The 27,959-nt window shown below is 38.4% G+C and overlaps 2 protein-coding genes across 9 annotated transcripts in view; both read right to left on the minus strand.

Annotated features, from left to right (window-relative positions):
• LOC129363926 (proline-rich protein 12-like) overlaps positions 1–15,357 on the minus strand; it is a 45,599-nt gene extending 30,242 nt beyond the window's left edge. For all 7 annotated transcript variants that reach the window (XR_008606362.1, XR_008606361.1, XM_055036278.1 and 4 more), the window contains exons 1-4: positions 15,156–15,357; positions 9,296–9,453; positions 5,622–5,780; positions 1,032–5,464 (exon numbers count right to left, since the gene is read on the minus strand). Coding sequence is in view for 5 of the 7 variants with exons in the window: in XM_055036278.1 (XP_054892253.1) it covers positions 1,032–5,464; positions 5,622–5,780; positions 9,296–9,453; positions 15,156–15,238 (4,833 nt within the window). In the remaining 2 variants the exon portion in view is untranslated. The remainder of the gene's footprint in view (positions 1–1,031; positions 5,465–5,621; positions 5,781–9,295; positions 9,454–15,155) is intronic.
• A 470-nt stretch (positions 15,358–15,827) lies between these two features.
• Positions 15,828–26,404, minus strand: prrg2 (proline rich Gla (G-carboxyglutamic acid) 2). Of its 2 annotated transcripts, none has more exons than XM_055036284.1 (7): positions 26,284–26,404; positions 26,101–26,191; positions 20,133–20,305; positions 19,021–19,054; positions 17,784–17,913; positions 16,793–16,942; positions 15,828–16,189 (listed from the first exon to the last, which is right to left on the minus strand). In XM_055036284.1, the coding sequence occupies exons 1-7, from the start codon at positions 26,323–26,325 to the stop codon at positions 16,165–16,167; spliced, it is 645 nt and encodes a 214-aa protein (XP_054892259.1). In that variant the 5' UTR covers positions 26,326–26,404; the 3' UTR covers positions 15,828–16,164. The 2 variants fall into 2 exon arrangements, with proteins under 2 accessions (XP_054892259.1, XP_054892258.1); XM_055036283.1 differs by having other exon boundaries at positions 17,775–17,913.
• Between the last annotated feature and the right edge of the window lie 1,555 nt (positions 26,405–27,959).

The following is a 27,959-nucleotide window of genomic DNA, read 5'->3' on the forward strand; positions in this document are numbered from 1 at the left end:
TTTAGTAGCATTGCCATTCTCAATAAACAGATGTAGAAATTCTACACCAGTTTTTACATCTCTGATGGTGGCAGAGATACGCCACCATTGAGATACATAGATCTCAACAGATCTGGCTCTGATTTTGATTCTGAAAAGAACCTTAGGATTAAAAATACAGATATTGACAGACCAAAAACTGGGGAAGCCTTGCATTGCTGGATGTTAGGGCTTATTATTGGGTTTTTAATTTTGGGATCATTCAGGCACTCGTTGCAGAAAAACCATGCATTATCTCCTGGCCTGGCTATAGATGCAGGTCGCCCCTTTCTCTTCAATATGTATCTTGTCGCATTAATTTTTGTCTCACACTCAACATGCCTTTGGCTACAAAAAACATTTGCGTATCACTCTTAATTTGATAGCAATTTGACACCACTTTGGACTTAAAGCATTCTTAGCTTCTGTGGCCAACAATCCGTCATTTCTATTTTTAAGACTGACAAGAGACTAAAACTCAAAGGAATTTTTTCATCTTTAGGATACAGACGTAATTTGGCTTTGGAAAGTAAAGAAAGTGGAACATTAATGTTACTAAATACATCATTCCACTTGAAATACACAAAAAGTAGAGCCAACATTTGGATTTTTCATCTGGCTATCATGTACACAATCTCCAAACTCTGGGAGAAGTTTGGAGATTATTGGCAACAACTAACAATCAGCTGACTGATAATAGTTGGCACCCTCAAGCACTGAGGGTCTAGTAACGTGAATGTTGTTCGGAAAAGAAAATTTAATGTCCGTCTGAAATTAGTCATATATCTCCTAATATAGCACTGTCTCCCAAAGATATTAACTTTTTCAAATCTAGTTTTGAACAGCCAGAATACGAATTGTTAGCATTCCAATGGCTTTCCTACAAACTCTTAGTGCTATGTCTGTCTGCCACGGGTAGAACAGCCATTTGTAATAATTTCACTGAACTGTGACTTTTAAAAAGTCCAAACCATTCATTTAAATGTAATTTTTTCTAATGTTGCTGCATTTACCTTGATCGCTTCAGCTAAGTCTTGCTGGGGTGTATGCTGCTGTCTTTCTTCATAAAGTTGATGGTGGTGCAGTTGGTGGGAAAAGGACACTTCCTGCTGAAGATGCTGGTGATACTCCACATGTTTGTGTGGAGCTTGATGAAGGTCAGCCTGTTGGCTGTAATATTGTTGTGGATGTTGGACGTGAAGCCGTTGGGTGTACTGTTGTTGGTGGTGGTGCTGCTGCTGATATGAAAGGTTTTGTGCTTTGTTCATATTTCTGTGAGTTTTCACCAGTCCTTCCTCTCGTCTACCACGTCCCCTACCTCGCCCACGTCCTCTCTTTGTTTCTCCAGTAGATAAACCCATCAAGCCCCTGCAGTAAGGAGGTTCTGAAAGAGGACGAATACGTGGTCTGCCTCGTGGCCGAGGAGGGCCTTCACGTTTTGGCTTGGTTGGTTTCCTGCCCCTTTTCTTAGGGCCATCATGAGATAGAATGTGTGAATTGTGCCCAATTAGAGTGTAGGTAGTAGGGTGGCAGAAGTCAATATCACTTGTCATTGGACTGAGTCCTGTAGCCCTCCTACAACTTGATACCAAATCTGGCAACAGGTCTGGAAGTCGTCGGCTGTTGAGACGAATATCTGCCGGAGCATCGGCTTTATCTTCATCATCTTCAAATTCATACTCCTGAGGATAGTTTTTCTTTGTTTTGGGTTGTGGATCACATCGCTGTTTGAGCAAGTGAAAAGAGCTAGTCTTCAATAGTTTTTTGGGTCTAGAAGAACAAAAGATAGGTGAAGTCAAACCAGTAGTGCTGGAACTTCCAACCACAGCTCCCACTATTTTGTTAGCAGATACATCACCTTGTGCTGCTGAACTCAGTTCTATAGAGTGATTTTGAGACTGGATGAAGCCAAGCTGGTCAGTATTCACAGTAGAAGGAAGCTCATAGCTCTTTACAGCATCAAGGTCTAAATGCAGATTGCCTTTACCTGTTCCTGGAAGGGTGTGACAGTACTGTCCATAAATTTGATCAGTGTGATGATTACCCAGACCAAATCCCTCTCCAGCACCTCCAACCTTTAGGTCAGCTACATCTTCCTGTGACTGCCCACAACTCTGATTAAGAGTTTCTTGAATAGCCTGTCCTGCCCCAAAATTCCCAGCACAATTTGACTTATATTCAGATGAACAAAACATATTCTCCACCTCAGGAAAGAATGAGCGATCCTCATCTTGTAAGAGTGAGTCTGGAAAGCAGACAGATGGTAGAGGTGGAAACCGTTGCTGTTGCTGAGTTTGATCCAGTCCAACTTTATTTCCTGGGGTAATTATGTCAAACTGATGCTGTTTGAGCTGGTCTAACTGGGAGTGTGGAAGTTGTGCTTCATGCTGTCTTTGTTGAGATTGCTGTGGATGGTGAGGAGGAGCCATGTTTGCTGACATTCCATGGGGTTGCAGATGACCTAACTGTTCGTGTGATACCTGCTGGTGAATGTGTGCATGTTGCCCTTGGATAGCATGGGAGCGGGTGTGGGCAGATGGTGGGTTGAGGTGGTGAAGGTGTGAAGATGTGGATAAACCTAAATCTGGTTCAGCAAGAAGATTATGGAGATCTGGGAGCTTTTGTTGAGAATGATGCTGAGGTGTAAGTCTGTGCTGGTGTGTATACCTTTCTCGACCACCTCCCTCAATTCCTGGAACAGTCATACCAAGTTCAATTCCGTCAAGTGGTTCACTACTGTCAATGTTATTGGCCTGTGGAAGAGATTGGTCTAGCATTTCCAGACGAGGTATTGAATTCTGACTTGTTCGAAGCTGATCTCTTGCTCGAGTAGCAAGTCTGTAATGGGAATCTATACGTTGGTTCTGCAGTGGAAGTGGCAACTGAGGAGAAAGATTCTGTGAATCGGATTCCACCCCAGCAACCCTCGCTTCATCAATTGTACCAATCATACCTGGCTGACTCAAAGGATTATGTGGTTGGTGTTGCTGTGTGAATACTTGCTGAAGGTCCAATTTAGTGCAGGGGGTATGAGAATGTGCAGACTGCATCACATGTATTGTCTGAGAAGGGTCTGGTGGATTTGTCAAAGAAAGGGGGGCCTGACTTTGGCGAGCCTGAAGCAAGTCAGGTGTATTACATAAATGTGCTTTGTCATTTGTAATTGAAGGATTTTTTTGGTCAGTACATTGATTGTTCTGAGTATCAAAATTGGCCTGACAATGCTGAGAATGTTGAGAGTGCTGAGTAACTTTACTGTGCCGGGATTGGTGGATAATTTGATGGGAGTATTGAGCATGCTGCTGAGAATATGGGGACATATGTAAATGATAGGAATGTTGGTGGTGTGGGTGTTTGGTATAGGAATCCCCTCTTTCATATTGTACTACAGAGTCCAAAGACTCATGTTGCTGTTGATTGCTCTGGTTAACAAGGGAGTAAGACAGAGATTTTGAAACTTCTTGTCCTTCTCCAGCAGGGCACTTTGATACAGTCAACTCTGACATGGTCTGTTGTTTTTTCTGGGTTGATTCTAATTGTCTGGTTGGGTCATTTGCTGTTTCAGTAATCAATGACTCTGAATCGGAGTGGTTGGTACTGTTATTGGTACGAATGACACTCTGAGAATGGTGGCACTCATTTGAGAGCTTGTTGATATCAAAGCTCATCCCCTTCCTTTCACTAGCCTGTGATATACGTTGCGATAACTGTTGAGAATGTGAATGATGCTGGGAATGATGAGGTGTTGCTGTTTGTGACTGTAGTAAATGTTGGAACAAGAAATCTTCAGTTTCTTCTGCTTCAACTCGAGATCGATCAGCTGCCAATAATTTTGAACCAGGTTTTGGTTTGGTTGGTGTTGAGTGATAGGTATCGCTTTGAGTTTGTCGTGTATTGGGGAAACTTTCTGGTGAAGCAGGAGACAGGATAGAAGACAAGTATTTAGTCCCTCCTGAGCTACCAGGGGTCAGTGAGGGGCAAACAGCAGCAGGGGAATGTAAAGTAGAGTGACTGAGAGTAGAAATGATAACAGGTGATGTACTTGACTCAGGCAGATGATAGGAGCTCTTACTTTCATTACCAGCAACAGGAGTAGCACTCCCTGATCCTACAGATTCAATTCCACCCCTTTCTGTAGCTGCTCCTGATAAAGGTCCCAATCTTGATGATTCATTCCCATATTCCAAAGGACTGCGTGCCCCATTGAGAGAAGCAGAGCCATAATTGGAGTCACCAAAGACTATTTCTGCAGCGAAACAGTGTCTTCCAGAACCTACACTGGTGAAAGCTTTTCCTCCAGTGACTACTTCCCCAGAACTTAAATCTTTGGGAGAAGGTGAGGTAAATCCTCCAAAGCTCTGGGCCATGTGTGCAGATGGCACTTGGGTGGGGGAGTAAGACTGGACATGGGGAGATGGAGAAGTCTGGTTTGGCATGATAGTGCTAGATTTCACCACAGATTGAGAGCCATAGCTGGTAAGGCATTGTTTTAGAGGAGGTTGTTGAACAAGGGAAGATGACACCACTGGCAGTAGAGGTGGTGCTGGGGCTAGCTGAGGACCATGCTGCTGATTAAAGCGTGTGGGCAAGGAAATGCTGTTTGCCTTGGAACTAGAGGAGGATGCTGGTGGTGGATTGTGTGCAGTATGGGTGGAAGACGAAGAACCTGAAGTGGAATAGCCACTGTTGGAACTGGAACCAATGGGTCCCTTTGTGGTAGATGAAGAGGATACAGAGGAACTAGATGGTGAGGTTGTGTAGGGAGTTTGGATAGTTGGTTGATATGACTGAGGTGAGGGCTTAGGATCAGTAGACAAACTTTGTTCATCCAGGGGACTACAGGGCATTCCAGCATTTTGATGCTGACTAACTAACAGTTGGTATCTAGATGACCCACCACAACTGATATATTGGTGTGCTGTAGACTGAGTTGGAGGTGAGCGCTGGTAATGTTTGATCACACTGTCTTCCCGAGAAACTACCCTCTCTGGAGCAGACTGTGGCTGGGGAACTGTTGCCCCCAGCAGGGTGGGAGAAGAAGAGAACATGGATGAAGCGCATAACTGAGAATGCCGATTGTGAAGCTGAGAGGACAACAGGTTGAACTGGGCAGGAGGTAATTGGCAATTAGAGTCGTCGGATGAAATTTGGTTCTGAGGAGCCGGGGACTCCTGCGATCCCTTATATGTGGCACTTTGAGAAAAAAACAAGTGATCAAAGCCCAAGCTGGACTGGGAGGGGGTTTTAATGTGCAGAGGAGAATCATGGGGGGATAACAATCCATTAGACGTTGGGTTATATGTAGGGGCATCCTGGAAGGGCAGAGAAGGTCCAGGGAAGGAGCCAGGATGTTGATAAGCGGAAAGGGATGAAGAAGAAGGAAAGGATCCAGAACCTGGAATGGCCCCAGAAATAAAGAGCTCCGCAGGGCCTGGTGTATGCATTGCTAGGGAGCACAATGATAAACAAAGTGTTATTTAACACACAAAGGTAATTTTTGATTTTCAAATAAACAAAATGTTAATTTTACATGTTTGCAAATTTCAGAAAATATTTGTGGAATTAAATAAACATTCAAATATGAGCAGATCACTGATACTTACTGGGCTGCCAAGAGGGTGACCGAAACTGAGAAAGAAGAGAAGAAGAGGGTGTAATCTGTGGACCCTGGGACTCTAGTGCTGAGATCAGATTAATGACAGCAGGGTCAGGACCAGAGGTGCTGGCGTGGTGCAGGCTGGTGTCAAACAGCCCAGAAAGACCTGGTAACAAAATATAGAATTCAGTCTACTGAAAAATTTTATAGGGCGGTAGTAAACAACAAATATCACTTCAAAGTACTTAAAAGTGTCTTGAGACAATATTGCAAAAACACAATAGAGAAAGAGCAAATAAAAACTCCTCTTTAACAGGAAGAGTTTTGCAACAGAACCGAAACTTGACTAGTGTGAGCTGGCATCTGCAACAAGACAGTATTTTGAGAAAACGTATCTTACAATACAAGAAAAGAAACTAACACACTGAAAGAAGACTTTCTCTGTAAAAAAAAAAAAAAAGAAAAACTAAGGTAATGTTAAGTTAGTTTGTGGTTTCATCTAGGAGAAAACAAATAAGCTCTGAGCTGGTTTTTAAGTGTTTAAAAAGAAAGAGTATAAAAGGTATGGCAAAGACTAGAATATTGTGAAGTTCATCATTTTTGTCACTCATATAAAGTGAAACAATTATTTTAAAGATTCACTGCACATCTAGTGAATTATTTCAAATCTCTATTTCTTGTCCTTTTGATTGTTATTCTCACTGCATTAGAGTTCCAAGAAATGCCTTTTAGAAAAAAATACTGTAAATTTGCCCCCAAAATTCCAGAAATTTTCAGATCAAGCCCAGACACCCTCAAGAGAAAAACAAGGAAAGCCCCAAATCTGAAAAGTTGCAAACCCACCAGACAAAAACCTCAAATCTTGAGATCAATCTCAGAACCCTTGTGAAAGATAAATGTACTAAATTCAATCTTACCATACTTGAAGCCAGACCAATCATCAGTATACATCAAGTTTAAGGATTATAATCTAACTTAAAGCGTGCTGTTTTATAACTATAATTTTGTACTGAATGTATTTTAATTGTAATTAAATTGTAGAAAATCACATTTTTGTGCATTTGGAGTGCACTGAGAGTATTATGCGCTAAAGTATAAAAGCTTTACATTTTAGGTATATAGCTTTTATATGTACTATAACTATGCTTGATTAGTAAAACTTAAGTTTACAATTTTTGTAAAATATGTTAAACTTAGGGTTAGGGTTAGGGTTAACTATGCTTGATTAGTAAAACTTAAGTTTACCATTTTTGTAAAATATGATAAACTTAGGGTTAGGGTTAACTATGCTTGATTAGTAAAACTTAAGTTTACCATTTTTGTAAAATATTCACATTTGAATAATATATTTAGAATATCTTCTAAGTTTATAACCATTATATAGTTTATATATTAATACTATAATCACAGTACTACTTCCTGAGCTCTGGCTTCCTTTTTCATCTTCATTTGCTTAGACTGCAAAAATATGTTGAAGAAAAAAACATAGATTATCAAAGTCTCTTTAGCATACTGAGTTTATCTAGAAAACTCAACCTGTTTTCTAGATAAACAGATAGAGTTTATCTAGAAAACTATATTAAGTATCAACACACAGACCCTCCATGCAATTATAACGATGGTGAATGATTGTTATAAAATAGAATCAGAATAACATTGTTAAAATATCTATTTTTGAGACAAAGTTTGTTTATATATATGCTGCACTGTTTATAATTAAAGATTATTAGCATTTTGAAGCAAACTTTTACCACCAGCTAGCAACACGTTAGCAGTCTTCATCCCTTTGGGCTTCTTTCATGACCCAAATTTCATTTCCTTCCAGTTCTTGTTCTGTTGTGTTGTCGTTTAACTCTTGACTAAGACGTAACCAGGTTGAATTTACCAAAACTACTAACTATTATCAAAGCTCTCTATACTTTTAAGGAAATATTATGCAAGTAAAACTGACAAATTTGAACAGCATTACTTTAAGTTTCACGATAAGGATTGTTTTGTTTTGTTTTATTCTTTTCCATTTTAACAAAATAATAAAGGATTATTAAGGCACCTAAAACTTCATCAGCTTAAAGTATACACTGAGATGTAATTTAAAACATAGTGAAATTTCTGTATATTTAATAGTTTACTTAAAACTAAGCTTTTGGGAATTTTAAAAAGTTCTGTTTTGAGCATATTTTTTAAAAAATATACACATAATAACTTTTATAACCATATAATTTCATTGGTACACTTGAGCAAATACATATTTTGTTCACTTAAAGTATAATTTTATTTAATATATTTCTTAAAAGTATATTGTGGTACAATTATATTTCAGTGTGTTTAAAGTTATTATGTCAAATGTGGTACAAGCATGCTATTGATATATACTTCATATATATTCATATGTATTACACTTAATACTTAGCGTACTTAAAATGTACTTACACAAATGAAAGCATTTTTTAAATATACTTTTTTTTCACTAGGGGTCTCCAGAAAATTGCCAAAATTCCAAATATTCTCTTCAGGTGTGACACTGAAAAAGTAATTAATGCATTTGTTGCTTCAAAGCTGGACTACTATCTGATTCTTTACTATCAGTAAGTCCATAAAATGCAGGTCAAATGCAGGTCATTACGTTAACAGATCCAAAATTCTGCAACAAGTGTTCTAATGAAAATTTTAAAAAATAGATCAAATTTCTCATATTTTAGCTTCTCCTTCTCAGATATAAACCTCTTTGTCAAATGTTCTATAACTTCATGGGTTTCCACACTTGAAAAAGGAGGACTTGATGAGACTTCAAGATTTCACTCACTGAATTTTATTTTTACTGGTGAACAATGAAGAGGTGCAAAACCTACAAAATACATCCAAAGAAATATTTAGAGATATTTAGTTTAAACTGAATACATTCTTAGTAATCATTCCATCATTAACTTTAGACATGAATCTCTTTCACAATTTTAACCAAATGGATTTTTTTTTAATTAATTTTGATTGTTTTGTTTTCTTAGTTCAAGGACATAAGGACTGACTCCTTGAATGCTGTCTTTGATTAAACCAAACAAATTGTACAAGAAGTCAAACATTTTTCCAAATTAGATTGAAACTTGTTTTTCTCTCAGGACAAAATTTTTACATTAATTGAATTTTAAATATACATATAATAGAGCCAAACTTTAAAACCCACAATACAAATTCAATAAATTCTACATTTCTCTTACTCAAATACAAAAGCAAAGCCAGACTACATTTTCAGCTGAGTCCAGTGAAAGGCTTACCCATAGTCATATAAAGTCTAAGTCATTTTCCCATTAATTTGATCAGTTTGCTTTTGAAATGCAGATTCAAAAGCAAACCACAGCTCTATTGCAAAACCAGCTATTGCAAAACCAGCTAAATGATTCCTTATATTACCTGAGTGCAGGGTACTGCTGATTGGACCAGACTGCTTTCATCTGCTGAGAAGTGCTGCAGAACGGCACACGTTTATGCTCCCACATCTGCACCCATGCAGATCTGCATAACACCCTTAATACACATACCATTACACCTCTAGCTTGTTTGTCTCTTAACTTTGAGGGAAAAGGGTTCCCCTGCAGCCTATTATATTGGCACAACTAACCAGATTTTTATATTTAAAAAAAGAAAAAGAAGAATTTGATATAATAGACACAGAAAGCAAATCCTCACCTATTGTCCGTCCAGGAGGACCCCAGGTTCCACTCTGCCTGGAGCTTCCAGGGTGGTGGTTGGTTGTATAGGCTCTGAGAGGGTAAGGAGGACCATAGGTTTGGCAGTGGAGAAGTTCTGAGTCAGGGTGGGATGACCTGGAGCTCCCATATAAAAGGCTGCAGAGCATATTTAGAAAGTTTGATTTTAAGAATATTTTTTATAACATTTTATTATGGTATGCTTTGACGTAGAAACATCACACTAGCAATATGCAAGTAATAATGGTAATATTGTTTAAACTATTAGTTTATTTTATTAGTTTATTTATCCAACACCATTTCACTACAAAGCTTTATCTTGAAGCACTTTATGAAAAATCATTTTAATTTAATCACATATCCAATTGATCCTAGTTTAATAATAATAATAACCTGAGTTTATTATTCAAATTAGTTGAAAGAAATTCTAAGAAAACCCACAGTAGATTGTATTGTGTCATTAACTTGCAGCATTCACTCATCCTGGACCAGCACATAGTGACAGTAGACAACTACTGGCATTTTGTAGATGACTGTACAACAAGCCCTCATACTGAGCATACTTATAGCAACATGAAGACAAAAATTTCCCTTTAACAGGAAGAAAGCTCAGGCAAAACTAGAACCTGGAGAATCCAGAGAAGAGACACAAAAAGAAACAGAACTGATCTAGGAGTACTTTCTATGCCAACAAGAAGTACAAAGTCAATAGCAGGAGATTGACTATGTCTAATTGTTTGCAGCATTCTCTCAGTCGATTCCCTCCTCGAGGAAAGTGCCATTCATCCAACATGTAAACACACCTGTAGTTATCTAAACATTTGCACAAACACAAAAGTCTTCTGCAGTCTGCTAGAAAAGGGTAGCAGCCAAATGAGAAGTCTTGGCCTCCATCCTCTTTTTCTGGTATGTTGTCCATCCATGTAGCCTGAGGTTCTTTCACTTTTGGTGCATTGTCTTGATCATGTGGGTCTGGTGTAAATGGTTCAGCATCTGGGTTTAAACTGACAGCTCGGTGACCACTGTGCTGAGCAGGAGGAAACCGGCATACTAGCTCCATTTCCTCATCCCTCTCACTGTCTGAAGTTTCTTCTCATGGACAAAGATGACATGACAATGTACTCGACTTAGTCTTTTTAGTCCTTTTTGAGCCTATTTCTGGGTCGTCGATTAGAAGCTTTCACCAGTATAGGTTCTGGAAGACACTCTTTCGCTGCAGAAATAGTCTTTGGTGACTCCAATTATGGCTCTGCTTCTCTCAATAGGGCACGCAGTCCTTTGGAATATAGGAATGAATCATCAAGGTTGGGACCTTTATCAGGAGCAGCTACAGAAAGGGGTGGAATTGAATCTGTAGGATCAGGGAGTGCAAGGAGATGGGTCATCTGGGGGTCGAAAGGACTCTGAATCTGATTCGAGACAGGTTTTACTGGGTCAGAATGCAGTTGGACACAGAACATTTTGTGACCCAAGTGTGTGAGTGTCTAAAGTCAAAACGAACACAGAGAGCAGCCAGAGTGCCACTGATGCCCATTGTGACAACACGTCCATTCGAACTAGTGTCAGTCGATTTTCTGCATCTAGAGGCCTGTAAGCAGGGTTTTGAGTATATTCTGGTTATAATGGACCACTACACTCGCTTTGCACAGGCCTACCCCACAAAAAATAGGAGGAAACCGCAAGCTGTCTCACCGCCTACATCGAGCTATCCAAAGAGAGAGCGCCGCCGTCCGAGGATGCTGACCTATTGTGCTTGGGTGAGCCAACCACAGTGGAAGTAGGCTTTAAAGAACTACCTGTAAGTATGACTCCATCCTGCAAAGAACTTTGGCGACCCTGGATAGTTCCCGGTGTTGAAGTACAGAGTTGAAGACACAATGTATATAGGTTCAAGAATGACATTCAAAAGAAAAAGGACTATGTATGAACTCTCCAAAGACAATGCATTGACTGTGCTTTCAAGACAAAAGACTGTTATCAGAATGAAAGAACTGTGGCTGAAATTAAGGTTCTGTTACACTAGAGAGCTGATCTGAACAGATCTAGAAGTATTTGTAACTGGACAGTTGTAATCTAAAGTGACAATATCCTCTGTTAGTAGTGGACACTATTATAATAATATGAATGTCATGTAAAGTAACTCACTTACAACATTACTTCCAGTAAAGGGGTCAATAGGTGATGATAAATGCTCTTTTAAATGTCAGAGGGCATTTTTTTTTTATTGAGGGGGAGAGTGTGGCGCACAAGCCATTTTCATGAAATAGTTGTAGTAAATTGATACTGTTTTGGGTTTTATTGTGTGTGGTATTTACGAGTTGTGTCGCAGTTCGACGTGGTTGCGGAGGGGGGTGAATATCCCTCCGCTGTGGCTAGGAGACGGCAGCAAGAACAGTTGTCGTGTGCTGTGTCTCTTGTTTTTCTAACGGCTGTGTAGCAATACCGCTAACGGAGTTACTTTGTAACAAATATTGAATTAAAATGTTGCGGAATCAATCGCAAAAGCTCGTTTGATTGTTTCACCGCTAAGCTACTCAGATCAATGCACCTTGTAATATTAACAAATAAAAATTAATTGTTTGTGCAACTTTCTTTTAAAACAAATTAGTTAATTAACTGTTTGAGCAATGATAGTTATTGACTAAACTTGGCTCCATGTATGCATTACAAATATCCCTCCAGTAACATGTAAGTAAGAATAAATACATGCACAGATTAAGCAAATTTTGCCATATTTAATTTTATAACAAATTCAAACAGAATACTCAAATGAATCAGTGTTTCTTTTTTATTATTTAACTATTGATTAATTGTTCTCTTTTAATGTAGATTTTTATTCTACCCAGAGCTGGCTCTTTTTATAAAGGCAGCTGTCTGCAATAACTCAAAAAACTAACTAAAAATAATAAATGAATAAATAATGGTAAAATGTGCAGTCCTGACTAGTGCCCTTTGTTTGTCTCCTGTATTGAAAATAAAATTCAGAAATATAGACAGCACTCTGGTTGTTTATTGTTACTTGAGAAACCTCCCACCATCCCACATCTGTGACAATGTATAAATGCCTTACAGCACATATGTCAAAGTCAAGTTCCGCGGGCCAGATTATCTGTGGCCCCCCAGGATGATATTTAATTACTATTAGAACCGGCTTGCAGGCCACAGCCGCCCGCTGGCGTTTTGCACGCACTACATTCCCCCACAATGCAACGGTAGCCCGCGAAGTCACTGAAGCTCGAGCGGCTTCATTGTTCATCAGCAATCAGAGCAGAGATCAACTTTCAGGTAACCCCCTCCTCAAAAATGGCTAAAGTTTTGTGGATGCTGAGAACAGGGGGTTTCAGGCCAGTTTGGGGGCAGACGGTGATGTCCATTTTTTTCCAGTAACGAGTAATCTAACGCGTTTCTATTTCAAATCAGTAGCCAGAATACAGTTACTTATCGAAACCACTTTGCGTGACTATTTTCTTTTGTAATTTTATTTCCTCTAACCGTCTTGGGGAGTGATTGCAGTTTCTATGCGACACTGTGAGCAGGACAGAAACAATGGACGGAGATGCGCATTTTCTTGCTGAAAATAAACTATTTTGAGTTTCGGTCGCCAATTCCATTTATTGCGGCTTTGGGCTTGTTTTTTATTTCTAAAGTCGCTTGCAGATTTAATGTGTCGCAGGTCGCGGTTTTTGGGCTTAATAAGCAGACATAAACCCCAGAATTTGTCTGTCATCCACTTAGTTTTAGTCCATCACTTTCCGGATGCTCAGTCCGGCTGTGTCTTTGTTAATGTCAAGTTAATATACATATATATACACTGCACAAAAAAATAAAGGGAACACTCACATAACACATCCTAGATCTGAATGAATGAAATAAATATGAAAATAATTTCCACCTGTTGTCTATTCCATTTGCACAACAGCAGGTGATATTGATTGTCAATCAGTGTTGATTTCTAAGTGGACAGTTTGATTTCACAGAAGTTTGATTTACTTGCAGTTATATTGTGTTGTTTGAGTGTTCCCTTTATTTTTTGAGTAGTATATATATACTATATTTTACTGCCAAAGTTTTAATTTACAGGTTTTATTTTGTATTATTTATAATTTTTGTTAAGACTCTTATTTTGAAGGTTTAAGGTAGGAAGTAGATGTAGAAGCGTCTGGTTACCAGGTTACCAGAGACGCTTGCGATATAACACCATCGCGTTGGCAAGCAGATGAAGAAACATGATTTAAGTGTAAGAATTACTGAATGACCTCATTTCTACCTCAAAAGGAAGGGTTAGCCAGCGAGGTATGTTTATATGTTTTATGTTATTTTATATCGATATTGTATTCTTGACACCATCTCACTAAGTTTACGTTGTGTTTTAGTTCGACGGTGGTGTTGGTGTCAGGGAAACTGAAGCTGTAATAAGAACGTCTTTAAAGAGTTTCATTAAAGCTGACTTCACACCAGCAGTGCGACGAACTCTTAATTGCCATAAAAGAAGAAGAGGTGGAAGTGATACTATATATATATATATATATATATATATATATATATATATATATATATATATATATATATATATATATATATATATATATATTAGAGAGAGAGAGAGAGAGTATTATATTAAGAAACATATTTGTTTTTCAAAACAATAAAAATTCTTGTTGTTTGTCTGTTGAAAATGTTTTCCCTTGAAATCACTGACAGAGCCATACAAAATATGGATTTATTCATTTAATTATTAAATAATATACACTGGTCTTGGTTCAATAGGCTATGTGTAATCATTTCAACCTCTAATTCACTCTAATCACCTTGCATGACGAGACGACAGACTGACGTGGTTGTCAAGGCGACCGCTAATGTGGACAAAAGCTAACAGCGAGCTATGCTAACTTTAACGTCACTCTCAGGCCGCCCTTTCAAGACAGTGTGGACGTGAAAGGACGCTGCGTTTGATTTTCCTCCCCCCAACTTACAGACACATTCGCACAAAGTCTTCCGTGAACTTGATAAAACATGACGTATAGTTAACGGACAGGTCTCCAGCCTCCTAACGTGGGAAACGTCCTGAGCACAGGAGCCGAAACTATTAACATAGTGGACTTCCACGATGTTAATAGTTTCGGTTCCTGTTAGCCCTACCGCGGAGAATTAAACGGCGTGATATCCGGGCAACGTCGTCTGTCATGTGACATTACTCTAAAGTATTGTTTACCGATAAGGAAATAACGTTCCCACCCTTTTGTTCCAGTTGAGTCAGTTGATTAAGCTCGAACCGCTCCGCGCACCTCGGCAGGTACACGGCTCGAGCAGACAGGGAACTTTTGTTCTCCACTCTGATCGGAAACAGAGGAGTCTCTTTTTCACTTGTCACTTGCATCATTTTGCCTGATGGCTGCTGACAGTAAATCTGTTTTAATTTCGAACATATCTAATTAAGTGCCGTTCCGGTTCAGCACCCGGGGAGACCTGTCACGCACTGGTGGAGCCAATAAGCAAGACAAAGGTGCAGCGGACACAATGCAGTGTTAAGACCTGCAAGTCATTTCTCTTATTTTTATTAGTCTCTCCGTGCAACTACCCATCCCCCTTCATATTTATCCTCTCCTTGGTTTTCATATCACTATTAACCTTCCAACACATTCCATGCATTTTAGTTAGAGACAGCCCCCGACACCCCTCCCCTTTCCTGGATGACAATACTGCTTGCTGTACCTGAGACTGATGGCCATGAAGCACCAGCAGTTTCATGCCTCTGTGGCTGAATACAGCGGCGCAGGCAGCTCTGTTCACCGGCATTGTTTCAGTTGAGCCTCCCCTCCTTCCCACCCCCACACCCTTACCTTGCTTTTGCCGATCTGTCGTAACTCCATCCCGTCCCTGCCCGTAGGTCTCCAAATCCTGCTGTGGAATAATTCCTCTCCATGAAAAGAACAGGCTGGATGAAGATGGACAGATAGCGCGCGAGAGAGAGAGAGGGAGAGAGAGAACGAGACAGGGAGGAGAGGGGGAGAAAAGGAGGACCGTCCTCTCTCCTCAGCGCTCGATTCTGTTTATTTCTTTGCTTGACGAGCCTGTAGACTCGGAGGAATGAGGGGAGAAAGAGGAGAGACACAGCAGCCAGGAACACCTCCTCCCCTCGCCTCTCTTCTCATATATTTCCCTGTCTATTGTCTGTTGTATTGAGTTGATGGGCCACAGAGCAGATGCTGCGTGTTCTTCAACTACTTTGATGAGCCAGAGTCTGGATTCAGTCGCACAGCTGCTGCCTCGCAAGTACACTGAAGCTATTTTCCCTCATTTTGTTCACAAGACGCCATTTTTCTAAGATGAAATGACTGATCTTGGCGTTCACCATTATCTGTGTAACACACAAATAAGTGTCTAATATGTTTTAGAAGACTGTAGATTTACATCCTTGTGAGGCAATATCAAGTCTCAGAGCCATCACATGTAGAGATTCAAGGACTCTCAACATTTAGGTGTATATGTGGGACAAATTCAAAACACCTGGCCACGTGTCTTCTACATTTATTTTTATAAAACATCACACTGTGTAAAAATAATGTCAACTTTTTTTAGTTCTTTTTCATAACTCATCTTGGGGTGAACAGCAGAACTACCAAAAGTGAACCCCACCCACCTCAAAAATAAGCACATGAATCCCATGTGTGCACATTGTTTAACCAGGTGTGAGCATCATGGGGTGAATGTGTTTTACCATAAATACGCATTCATCGTGACAAAACAAACAACAGAAAACCGAAGGCATAAAGTTCTCTCAATTACACATCAGGCACAGAAAAAAGACGCTCCCAAAAGGGCCACCTTTCTCATTAGTCGTCTCCTGGTTCAGCGGGTTCCGATTGGCGCCCCCCTGTGGTCAGAGATAGGAAGTATAATTATAGAATACGTAGCAGCCAAGTGTCGGCATAAAAGACAGTAGGGCTGTGACATGTTAGAAAGTGATGAGGTGATGTAAGACCCGCAGAATACAACACAAACCTTCTGTCAAATGCATCATACAATTATGCATAACATCATTACAATCTATTGCATGTATATAGACCCAGTTACATGTGCCTTAGCAGCGTCCAGTTTGTGTTCATGCCGACTTGTCCTCAGAACAATGGAAGAAGGCAGTTGGCCCAGTGAATTACATTTTCTTCAACATCAGAAGGATTCCAGGGTGTGAGTGCATAATTCACTAGGAACATGATGCACGATGATAAAAAGGTCCATCCAGTGGGGAGAGTGTGATCGTTTGTTTTACTGAACCTTGGGTTCCTTCCATGAGTTTGTTACTATGTGTACATCCCTTTAAAGAAACCTTATAGGAAACTTGCCACCAAGTAAAAAATGCTTCAGGAATAGTTTGAGAAGGCAAAGATTTTTCACTTGACCTCCAAAGTCCATTCCACTAGAAGCATGTATTGAACATATTGGACATCCGTACACGTTGACTACCCCACCCACTTACCCTGAATAAGGTGGTGGAGGGGCATCATGCTGTCCACTGTGGATCAAAGCTTCATTGTAACTGGGTAAAGGTGGAGGTGGGACCACCACACCAGACAGGGGCACTGCCTCTGGGACTGGGGCCCCATCTGCTTCCATTCTGACTGGAGCACTAGAGCAGAGCAAAGACATAAAATAAAAGTACAGAACTGAGGAAACTGACTCGCAAAGTAATAGAAAGATAGGAATGTTTTAAAATTGGATAAAAAATACATTCATTTCAGAAACCAATCACATCAGCTTGAATTACATCTAATTACATCTACAATGTATCTGTATTGATACAGATACATTCACTGCCTGCTTTGCAAACAGGTAAAATCATGACAAGCTCACATTAAAAAACCCAAACAGCAGAGTGCATTCTTTTAGCAGAGAAAGATATTCCACACTAGTGTGCTACAGACTGTGTATATCCTTTTATAGAGCCAGTGGTCTCTTTCAGCAAGATAATGGCTCCTCTATAGGGGAAATTTTCGGTCATAATTCGAGAGCACATATTGTTTGTCTGAAAGCAGGACTTTGTGTCTTTCTTCTCAAAACTTGTAATCCTTGTACTCAAAACTGCTCTCTTTCAAAGATTCACTGTCCTTTCTCAAAATTTTCTCTTTGCGCTCTGAACTTGTCGATCAAATTTCCACTTGCAAACTTCTGCTTGCTTGCGAATCATTTTCTGCCCATGCTTGGAGCAAAAGAGCACTTGGCAACTTCTCAACTAGTAGAATGAAAATGTTATACTGGGTGCATTTGTTTCCTTCTAGTAGGTGTACCTGTGTGGCTACCATTTAATTCAAGGGGTACATCTAGCAGTTTCAGGATTGTGTCCCTCCAGGAACGCTGTTTGAGACCACTGCTTTAGGGTCAACTGTGTTTAAAATGTACCTTTTACATTGATGATTTGTTCTGATTTTTCAGTAAAATCTTGCACTTTGACGTAAACATACCAGCCAGACCTTGTCCTGGGTTTCTTCTTGTTTTTGTAGCAGTAGACTCCAAGGACTGTGGCAATAACAGCAGTCACTACGATGGCCAGGATTCCCGCCACCAACCCAGAAACATCCAAATTGGAGGAATTTGGATCTCCTAGAATAAAATGTTTGTTAAAAACAATAAAAACAAAATTTGTCTGCACTCTATTGAGCTGATCTGCTGTCATAACTTATCTTTTAAAGTGAATTCTCACTTCTAATAATAGTTTTATTTGCTGGCAACAAAAAACTCCCTGAAATTCATAACTTGCAGACAGTTGACTGATGGTTTTGAAGATGAGGTTAAAATGTATTGCTTTTTACCAATAATTCAACAAAAGTTATTTCAAGAATAATTATGCAGTTTTCCAAAATGCTAAACAATTGATTTGGTCCTTCATTTAAGTTTTTTTTTTTTCAACAGAGAAGCAAAATTGAAATGATTTTCTGGAAATTGGGAATATTCAATTCATTGTTTTACTACATGTATTGTTTTCATCCTGGTTTCTGACTTTGATTTTAATGGCACTGGTCTTGGTTTCTAGAAACCTGTTTTGTGTTTTTATTTTGTGTTTTAGTTTTTTCTCAAAGTTTTAATTTGTTTAGCTAGAAATTTATTAAGCTTTAATAACACTATTTTCTGTCTTATTTTGCATTTGCAACACATTTTTCCAATGTTGCTAGCTTCTAATTTGCATTGAATTTGTCACTATTGTCTTACATATAAAGTTGAAACCAGATGTTTACAGACACTGAACAAAAAGACACTTTTTTTACAGGCAGAAGTTAAATTAGACCAAACATGACCGAATTATTTGAGGTCAATTGGAAATTACCAAAATGATTTTTATTTGCTAAAAGCCAGTAAACTTAGCAATAAGATTCAAGAATCCGACGATTGTATAAATAATAATTGCTACTTCACAAAACAACAAGGGAAAACTGATTTGATGTCATAGCTTTGAAAACTTCAAAGGTTAACTGACACAATAATATATGTATCTGAAATGAATAGGACCTGTTTTATTCTGAATTAAACTGAATTTGTACATTATGAACTCTTCCAGAAGTGTGTTGTTTCTTTCAGTGCACTAAGACATACACAACCCCTCCACAACTTCCCTCTTCCCTTTTCTTTATAACATTAAATGTTATAAATGCACTTTGGGTGACTCCAACCTAAAGCCATGCATAAAAGAATGAAGATGAAGATTTTTCTAACCTGGTTTCTTATCATATGTACTCCAAAACTCTCTCTGAAAAAAAAGAAGAAAACAACCGGTCAATAAAGTGACCTCTGATAGTATTCTCTTTAAAATATTTTCCATTCATTTATGGAAACAGTGGTCTTCAGTCCCTTTACAGGGTTTCTGGAGGTTTCAGAGGATTGAATCAATGTGAACATGTCTTCCACATTTCAAGTTATGTACAAATACCCTTTCTAAGCATTTTTCATATTTCTCATCTCATAGCCATAAACCTCAACTTATTTTTCTTTAAATTTGACATATTTTACATTTGTAGCACAGATCAATAAAATTTTTGACTGTGTGTGCCATGTTTTTTTTTTTCTTTTTCTTTTTGGAAAAAAGAAAGGAAGGAAATGAAATTGTGAAAAGATTTTGGATCTTTATTTTTGGTATTCATTTTTTCTTTTTCTTTGATAAAGATTTTTTGGTTAAATTCACAGTTTTGCATGTATCCTTTACTTTTCCAAGAGTGCTTCGAGAATGACACTGCCACTTGATCATAAAAAAAATTTATTTAAATTCATTGTTTACTGTCGTCATAGCAACATATCTTTGCAATATTTACCATGTAGGAGACTGAAATTGTCACTTTGTGTTCATGGTTAATGACAACAATGTTCAGGGCCACAGACCAGCAAACAAAAAGGCTACTGAAAAAAATCCCACGTATGATGCTGTTAACACCATTTGCAGTAACATGCACCATTAGCCCTCCAACATACTTTGTATTCAGGCCTCAATAGGCTTTCTTCCATGAAAACCTCCTCATATTGTGCTGCCGAACAAAAGAAACTCCATGACATGAAGCCGTCATTCACCCTTCATATGTTGTATTTAAAATATTTATATTTCTATGTAAGCAAATAAGTTCTGCAATGGTCTAATCTAAGCAGAGCACATCAAGTCGTCCGTCATCTCTCCATTTTGAGATGATGGAATGAGAGTTGTGGCTGTAGCATGGTAAAATGCACAAATGTTTATGATGTCTTTTGTGAAGACAGGTAGTATTTTCAAAACATTACTCATCTGTACATAATTGATTTGTTTCAGGCATAACATCTGAATGAACTCTCAGAATCCTTACTGTCTTTTCATCATCTTCAAAAACTTCTCTGGCCTCCTCATAGTTGCACGTTTCATCTTCGCATTCCCTCTTCAGGTCGCCCTGCATCACCAGCTCAAAGTCCCAGTAGTTAGCGAGCAAGGAGCGAGACATGAAGGATGTTGCTGACTCTGCATCCAAAAACACTGAATCTCCTGCAGGAATCAAGTCATTTTTCAGAGCAGTGAAAGAAACCAGACTGTAACAGGCTGCAGTGTTGTTCACGAGTGTAGGTCCAATTCTTGCGAGGTTTTAACTGAATAATTTTGGGGAACTTTGTAGGAACGCAACTCATCATGCATTGTCAAACCACCTTGGGGTGTTTTTAGGAGTAAACTTTCGGCATGTGGTAGAAAAAATCCACAGAACTTTCATTCCAAATGTAGGATTGAAGGACTCCGATTCTCAACGTGCTTAAACAGAATCAAGAGTTTATCAAACAGGAAAATAGTGGTGGTTTCACTCCTTTGGGATTAAAAAATTCACAGAGAACCTGAAGTTGTTCTGATTTTATAGTCAAAAAATAGATAAGAGCATATCAATCCAAATATCAAAGTTCATGCTGGCACATATGATAGAATTAGAATTTCCCAACACAGAAATAGAAGTTTCTGGCAGAGGCGATCTAGACAAACACGTTTGAAATATCCAGGTAATCTCTGTAATTAATTAATGTTTTTCATACTGTCATCTGTGATCAGAGAAGCAATTTTAGCAGGCCAATAAAACTTTATTATTATTTATTTAAGAAGCTGACATAAATCTTTCTGGAACTCAAAAATATATACACATTTTGATGTTTTAATAAGACAGGAGGATTTCCTCTTGTGGTACAATTTTGAGCTGAGCTGATTGTCATTGAAACAACAGATTTTCATAAGCAGGTTCTTCTTTAATGAAAACTCATTTTTATTAATAATATTTGTGTCACATAATATTCCAGTGTGGATAAACAGGTACATTCTGATTGATAGAAAATCTATTTTTATTTAAGAATGGTACTCAAAAGTATGGGCTGTTGCCAATTTTATTTAAAAATACAATTCATAATTTAAAGTAGATTGCATTTCCTCCTCCTTCTTCACGAGTTTTATGGGTTAATCAGGTAACCTTTTCATGAATAGTGATTTTTATTCCTCCAAATAAAAATAACATTTAATTCATTAATGGCTTTAATTATATTGGTTGTAAAAGCCTAAATTCAGTTTCTGGGGCCTTCTTGAACAGTAAAAATTACCAAGAAGGCTGCAGGTTCAAGCTAGCCTACGTGTCAAGCTTGAAGAAGCAAATTGAACAGTTAATGACGTGAACATTGATGCTGTAAAAAATAAGCTTCGTGTGGATTTTAGTGGCTTGCAAGAAGAGTTCAAAGAGCTCAATTCTAGTCTGCAGAAAGTTATGGATGATGAAGAACATATGAAAGATCAAAAGGACTGGTTCAAACCGAAGCATGATGCTATGGATGACTTCTTTTGGTGCTGTGAAGGATAGATGAAAGACATTTTGAATCGAGCTGAGCAGGCTGAGGAGTGTGACAAACAGATAACACCTACAGACAGTAGATCTATGACATATCGGCGGTCAAGTAAACACAAAAATAGTTCCTCATCACAATGTGGAAGCTCAGTCTCATCATCTTCATCAGTGAGATTAAAGGCAGAATTAGAGCGGACTGCTTTAAAGACAAAGGCTGCTGCTTTACAGGAAAAACTAGTTTGAAAAAGAAGAAGCAGAGTGGCATGCAGAGCAAACTTTCAGGAAGATTCAACTAGAGGCTGAAGAAAATCAACAAGAAGCAGAGTTTGAAGCTCAACAAAAGATTTTTGAAGCTGCTTTAAGAGAAAAGAAAGAAATGCATGCAACGCAAACAGCTTTGGCTGAATCTAATGCTAAAATGGAGATTTTACAAAAATATGAAAACGTTCAAGAAGACAACAGCATTTTTCAAGCTGATCAGAAAGACAGTGAAGAAGATATAAAACCTACATTGCAGCTACCGTCACAGAACACATTAAAACCAGCCAGCATTAAACCCACTGCTACAGCTGAAAATGTTCGAATGACTACATCTCCATCAGAAGTTGAACCTAAAGATCAGCATGGCCCAGTGGTGGATGGGCTTTCCCAAGCTATCTCACAACAAGCCCATTTCACAGAGTGCCTGGTGAAGAACCATAAGGCATCACTTCTTCCAGATCTTTTGTTGGATTGCTTATTGGAGCAAATGTTCCCAAAGTTATGGAACCATTGCAAGTGATTAACAGTGTGAACAAAGGACCATATGCAGTAAAGACAATCTTGGGCTGGACAGTGAATGGACCGCTTAGAGGCAAAATGGACCCGATGAGTGACACATTGACAGGAATTACTGCAAATCGAATCTCTGTGGCTAAACTAGAGGAACCCTGGCAACTGCAGTTAAAGCAGGACTTTCCTGATGCTGGACAAAAGGAAGCCATGGAGATGTCCAAGAATGATCATCAGTTTATGAGAATGGTGTCTCAATCTGTAAAATTGGAAGATGGTCATTATAGCATTTGCCTCCCAGTGAAGGAGACATATATAAAGATGCCAAACAACAGAGCAGTTACAGAACAACGTGCACTGAATTTACGCAAGAGGTTTTCAAAGGACATGACCTGGATCTGGTCGAACACAAGATGTTAGTGCACATTTTTGGTTTAACATCATCACCAGGTGTTGCTACTTACGCACTTCAAAGGTGTGCAAAATATTTTGCAGATGTGTTTATGGAGGAAACAGTTCAAAACAGTTCCAAAAATTTTTACAAAGCCATGCTGTACATGTGCAAAGCCATCACACTACGTTCTGAGTTAAGAAGCAAGTTGGAAAAAGGAGGATTTGGACTGACTTAAATGGTCAAGTAAAAGCAGAAAGATGCTCAGTTAAATTCCAGACGAGGAAAAGGCACAAGGATTTAAACTTCTGGACTTAGATGAAGACCATCTGCCGATGGAAAGGACATTGGTCAGTTTTGTGTGTCAGTCTACGCACAGCTTCATCACTTTGCTGATGCAAGTGAAGATGCCTATGGAACAGCAAGTTACTTGCTGCTGCACTCTGAAACTGGTGAAATTCAATGCATATTGATCATGGCCAAGACCAGGGTTGCACCTTTAAAGTCACCAACAATCCCAAGAATGGAATTGACGGCTGCCACAGTTGCAACAAAGATGGACACACTGCTACGAAAGGAGCTGGATCTGGAGCTTGCTAAATCGGTCTTTTGGACTGATAGCATGGCTGTGCTAAAGTACCTCAAGAGTGAAAGCACTAGGTTAAAGACTTTTGTCTCCAATAGGATCTCTGCCATTCTGGAACACCCCGAAACATCACAGCACAGTGGAGATACATGTGACAGACTTGGACTTGATTTTTTTTTTGATAATTTAAGCTTTTCTTGTTCATTTTTAAACTATTATTTTTGTAATTGTTTCAAGAATATTGATAGCAATTAGAGGCCGGTAATGTAGAAGCCTAAATTCAGTTTTCTGGGGTCTTCTTGTGGATTTGCATATCCAGTTACAGTTGAAGATTTGGGGGTGGCTAAACATAGAAAGTTGGGCAGTTGGAGTGGAGACACACAGTTTTTTGACCTCTCTCTTTTTTATTTACTCTTTATTAGTGTGGAATGTAACATTTTGTATGGTTTTTATTTCTAAAGTAAACAATTTAACCTGTTAAGAGGATTCAGTCAGTTTTTTTTTTTTTTGTCATCAATTGAATTGAAGGGGAAAGACAGAGAGCATCAAGCTTATAGCTTCATTAATTAGGAACCTATATTGGTCAATACAGGAAGTGAATTCAAGCTGGTGACATCTTAGTCAGAGTTAAAAGATAACACAACAGAACAAGAACTGGATGGAAATGAAATTTGGGTCACGAAAGGAGCCAGAAGGGATGAAGGGTGCTAATGTGTTGCTAGCTGCTGATAAGTTTGCTTCAAAATGCTAATTAACTTTGTTTAATAATAAACAGTCCAATTCATATATAAACAAACTTATGTTTGTTTTAGAAGTAGTTATTTTATCAGTTGAATTGTAATTTCTATGATTATTATTATAACAATCATTCCTGTTCCTAAGAACAGTTATAACATGTTTGTCTTCAGTAATACTGAAATACTGTGACATTGCATATCAAGACAATAGTCTGTCCTTGGTGAAATATTTTCCACATATCTCTAAAGTGTACTTATTTCATTATGGTGCTAATTTTCATAAGCATGTTATCTGTAAACTTTTACTATATTAACAATTTGTATAATTCTCTGATAGTATATTGGCAATTTACTCTTAAAAATGTGAATATTTGGTACTGCATATGTAACATAGTTGAAATGGTTCAGTTTAAATTCTGCTAGTATGGGTTTTATGGTTGTCCTGTGATGAGTTTTTTTCTTTTGGCGCCCCCTACTGGTTGCCTATAAAAGGAGGAAGAACTGCAGATTCCACACAGTCTGTCAGAAACTCTACTGTGGTGGGTCATCGGGTCCAGTTCCTTTCTGAACAATAGTGGTGGTTGTGTTCTGAGACTAATGTGGAGTTTTGTTGCAGTACCCAGAGTTGGCGAACCAGTAGAGAGGCTTACTGTGTTTTTGTTATTGTTAACACTCATTACAGGTAGGCTAATTATATTATGTTAAATGTCAGAAATTTATGTTGTTGGTTGTGTTGTCGGTTATTTTTCAGTTAAGTTTGTCAGTGTGTTTATTATGTTGTCAGTTGTTGTGTTTGCCTGTCTGTCAGTTTGTTTGTTCTCTGTTTCAGTTGGAAGTTACTGTTGGATAGTTAGTTAGTTAAATTTGACTGCTGCCTATGTTTATTTTCCTGATTTTATTGATTTATAAGAGAAGTATTGTATGAATTTTATTTGAAAGTTTTGATATTAATGAAAATCCACTATACGATCACCTGTTATAAAAATGCATTTGTAGTGATTATTGTAGGACACAGTCTGTCAGAAACTCTACTGTGTACCCAGAGTTGGCGAACCAGTAGAGAGGCTTACTGTGTTTTTGTTATTGTTAACACTCATTACAGAAATTTACCCAACTGGTCTCTGCTGTGTGCTGTGTATTGGGGAGGAAGTCACACATATACAAAGTTTTTTTTCAGTTGAAAGTGTGCTGCTATTCATTCTTCTGAATACTGGTAGCTTGATATGTTTACAGTGCTGTACATGTGTATGAAGCATGTAACAAACAAAGTGGAAAAGCAGAATAATGAAAGACATTGATAAGTAACTAACGGTGTACTTCATTAGCAATTATAATAAACCAAAAGTTATTGTGATCACAGTACTAACATATAAAATATCTGATGCTTATAAATTTAGAAGACATTCTAAATACTCTAAATATTTTTTATATGTAATTTGCTCACAAAAATTGTACACTTATCAAGCAAGTTATTATTACATAATAAAAATAAGACATATGCTTAAAGTGTACAAAGTAAAACTTTAGTTGTATACTAAAAGTATTCAACCAAAAGATCCAAATAGTGTGTCATAGTACACTTAGAACACTTTAAATTGCAATTTTCAACAATATAGTTACAATTAGAATACACAAAATTACAAAATTAGTTGTTCCAAAAATAACATATTTCAAGTTAAATAATCCTTAAACCTGAAGTATAGTTTAAGGATTAAGGAAGTGATGATTCAAGCTTCAAGTGTTTCCAAGTATGCTAAAATTTTATATTCTTAGTATATTTATTTTTCATAAGGAAATTCACAGAGCAGTCAGGTTCTATCTGATGTCATCAGCTAATCTTCATTGAGTTTCAACAGTCATCCCACTTTGAATAGCAAGATCACAATCTCATACAGTCATGAGAAGTATTATATTTCTGATTCTTCACTCAAGAAGTTTTCCTTTTATAGATGGTGGTGTTTGTTTGCTGTGAGAGGAAGAGTTATTTACCTGGTGCTTGTTGGTTACGAACATAACATTGGCCTGTCTGCAGCAGGGACAGCAACACTATCCAATGCAATACTGCCATCAAGGAAAACACCTAGAAGAGAAACGGGAAAACCTGGACTATTTAGGGTGAACTCCTAAGGTCTGAGATCGGCAGAGTACGACACAAATGAAAGGAGCACTCACCTGCCCCACAGGACTGCACCTCCGACCGTCAGAGTGACCCATTCTTCAAACCCTTAAATAGTAAAAAAATCCATTAACACTTCAGACTTTCAGCAAAATGGGAGGACCCAGGAAGCCTGACACTGAGCTTGCTCGATACTGCGGGTTGGGATGGCCACAAACCTGTTCTGTAACATGTCAACTGAAGGCAAAACAAGTCTGGGTGCTTGTCTGTATCTGTTTACTCACTGGCTACATAGGGAACTGAGCCAAAAAACTAAAGAAAAGACAGAATCAGTTCTTCTGGTGAGCTCTGCTCAAACTGAGTCAGCATGACACAATAAACCATCAGGTTATGTTGCAGAGAAGTCACTTCATTCTCAACACAAAAGGGTTGGGAGTACAGCAGGCCTGTCAAAACTTTGCTGTACAATATAATTGTCCCAGTAGTTATTGAGATAAATCAATTTTGCCCTTTCAGTGACCAATAAACTTACATTTTGTAAATGGTTAACAATGAAACTGAAAAACATTTTAAATATTCAACATAAAAACACAACTAAAATAAAACTGAAATTAAAAACCACACACAACCCAAAACCATCATTAAAATGATTGATCATGTCTTTGCTGTTCAAAAAATATTAATGGTCAGAATTACTCAATGTAATTTAGTATGCGACTGATTAATTAATCGCTGATTGTTAAAAAGCGATGGGGTATGGGGGGGTTAAATAATCCTTTATAAGGATAAGAAATTCCTTATACATGCTGGAGGAAATCTGCTGTGCAGTCTTATCCACCCTCTGCAGAGTAGTCTTTACATTCAGACCCATCAACCAAGAACCTCAACAAAGACACAACATAGTTTTGTGTCTCAGCTGATAACTATGTTTTGTTAAAGTATGCTAAACTGTGGACTAGAAGTTTATATGTAGCTAGTGGCCTTGTCCTGGTATCTGTCTGTTCTGTTTCACCCATATATTCCCTCACTCTCTCCCAGGTAAGCAAATCAGATTTTGTTAGTTGTTCTGAAATTGAAGAGGAAGAGGAAGTTCTCATTTGCAGTCTCATTTTAAAACTTCTGGTCCTCACTGGCTGTTAACTCAGCTTGAAATATTGGGTTTTGCAGTTGTTATTGTATAGTTTGTTTTTGATTCTGGTTGTGGTGAACAGGACTTTGGTGAAGTGTGTTGTTTTTTTTTAAGTGCTTTATAAATAAGCTTCAATTGAACTGAATGGGAGTAGTGCAATGGCAGTAAAGAGAACAGTACTATCTCTGTAATTCTGCTGCAATAGATTTAGGCTGCTGGAGGACAAGATCATTTTTCTTCACTCTGCTTCGTTCTCATACTACTACCCATTTTTGCATTTTCTGCTGTTGCAGCAATTTCTCATCCTGAGCAAAGTTAATAACTTGATGGTTTACTTAACATTTTACCAATTTCACTTTTTCCAATTAAATTTGGCTTCTCCTTGGGCTGCCACCTTATCGTGGTGGAGGAGTTTGAGTGCCCTAATGATCCTTGGGTGACCCTAGTAGGGTCACCCAAGGCAGACAAGTCCTAGGTGAGGGACCAGACAAAGTGTAGCCTAAAGACCCCTATGACGAGAAATACCTTTGGACTTGGTGTTCCCTCGCCCGTACGCGGATCACTGGGGCCCCACTGTGGAGCCAGGCTTGGAGGGAGGGCACG

This window comes from Poeciliopsis prolifica, unplaced genomic scaffold, assembly GCF_027474105.1.
Source record: "Poeciliopsis prolifica strain line A6 unplaced genomic scaffold, Auburn_PproV2 SCAFFOLD010, whole genome shotgun sequence".
NCBI lineage: Eukaryota > Metazoa > Chordata > Actinopteri > Cyprinodontiformes > Poeciliidae > Poeciliopsis > Poeciliopsis prolifica.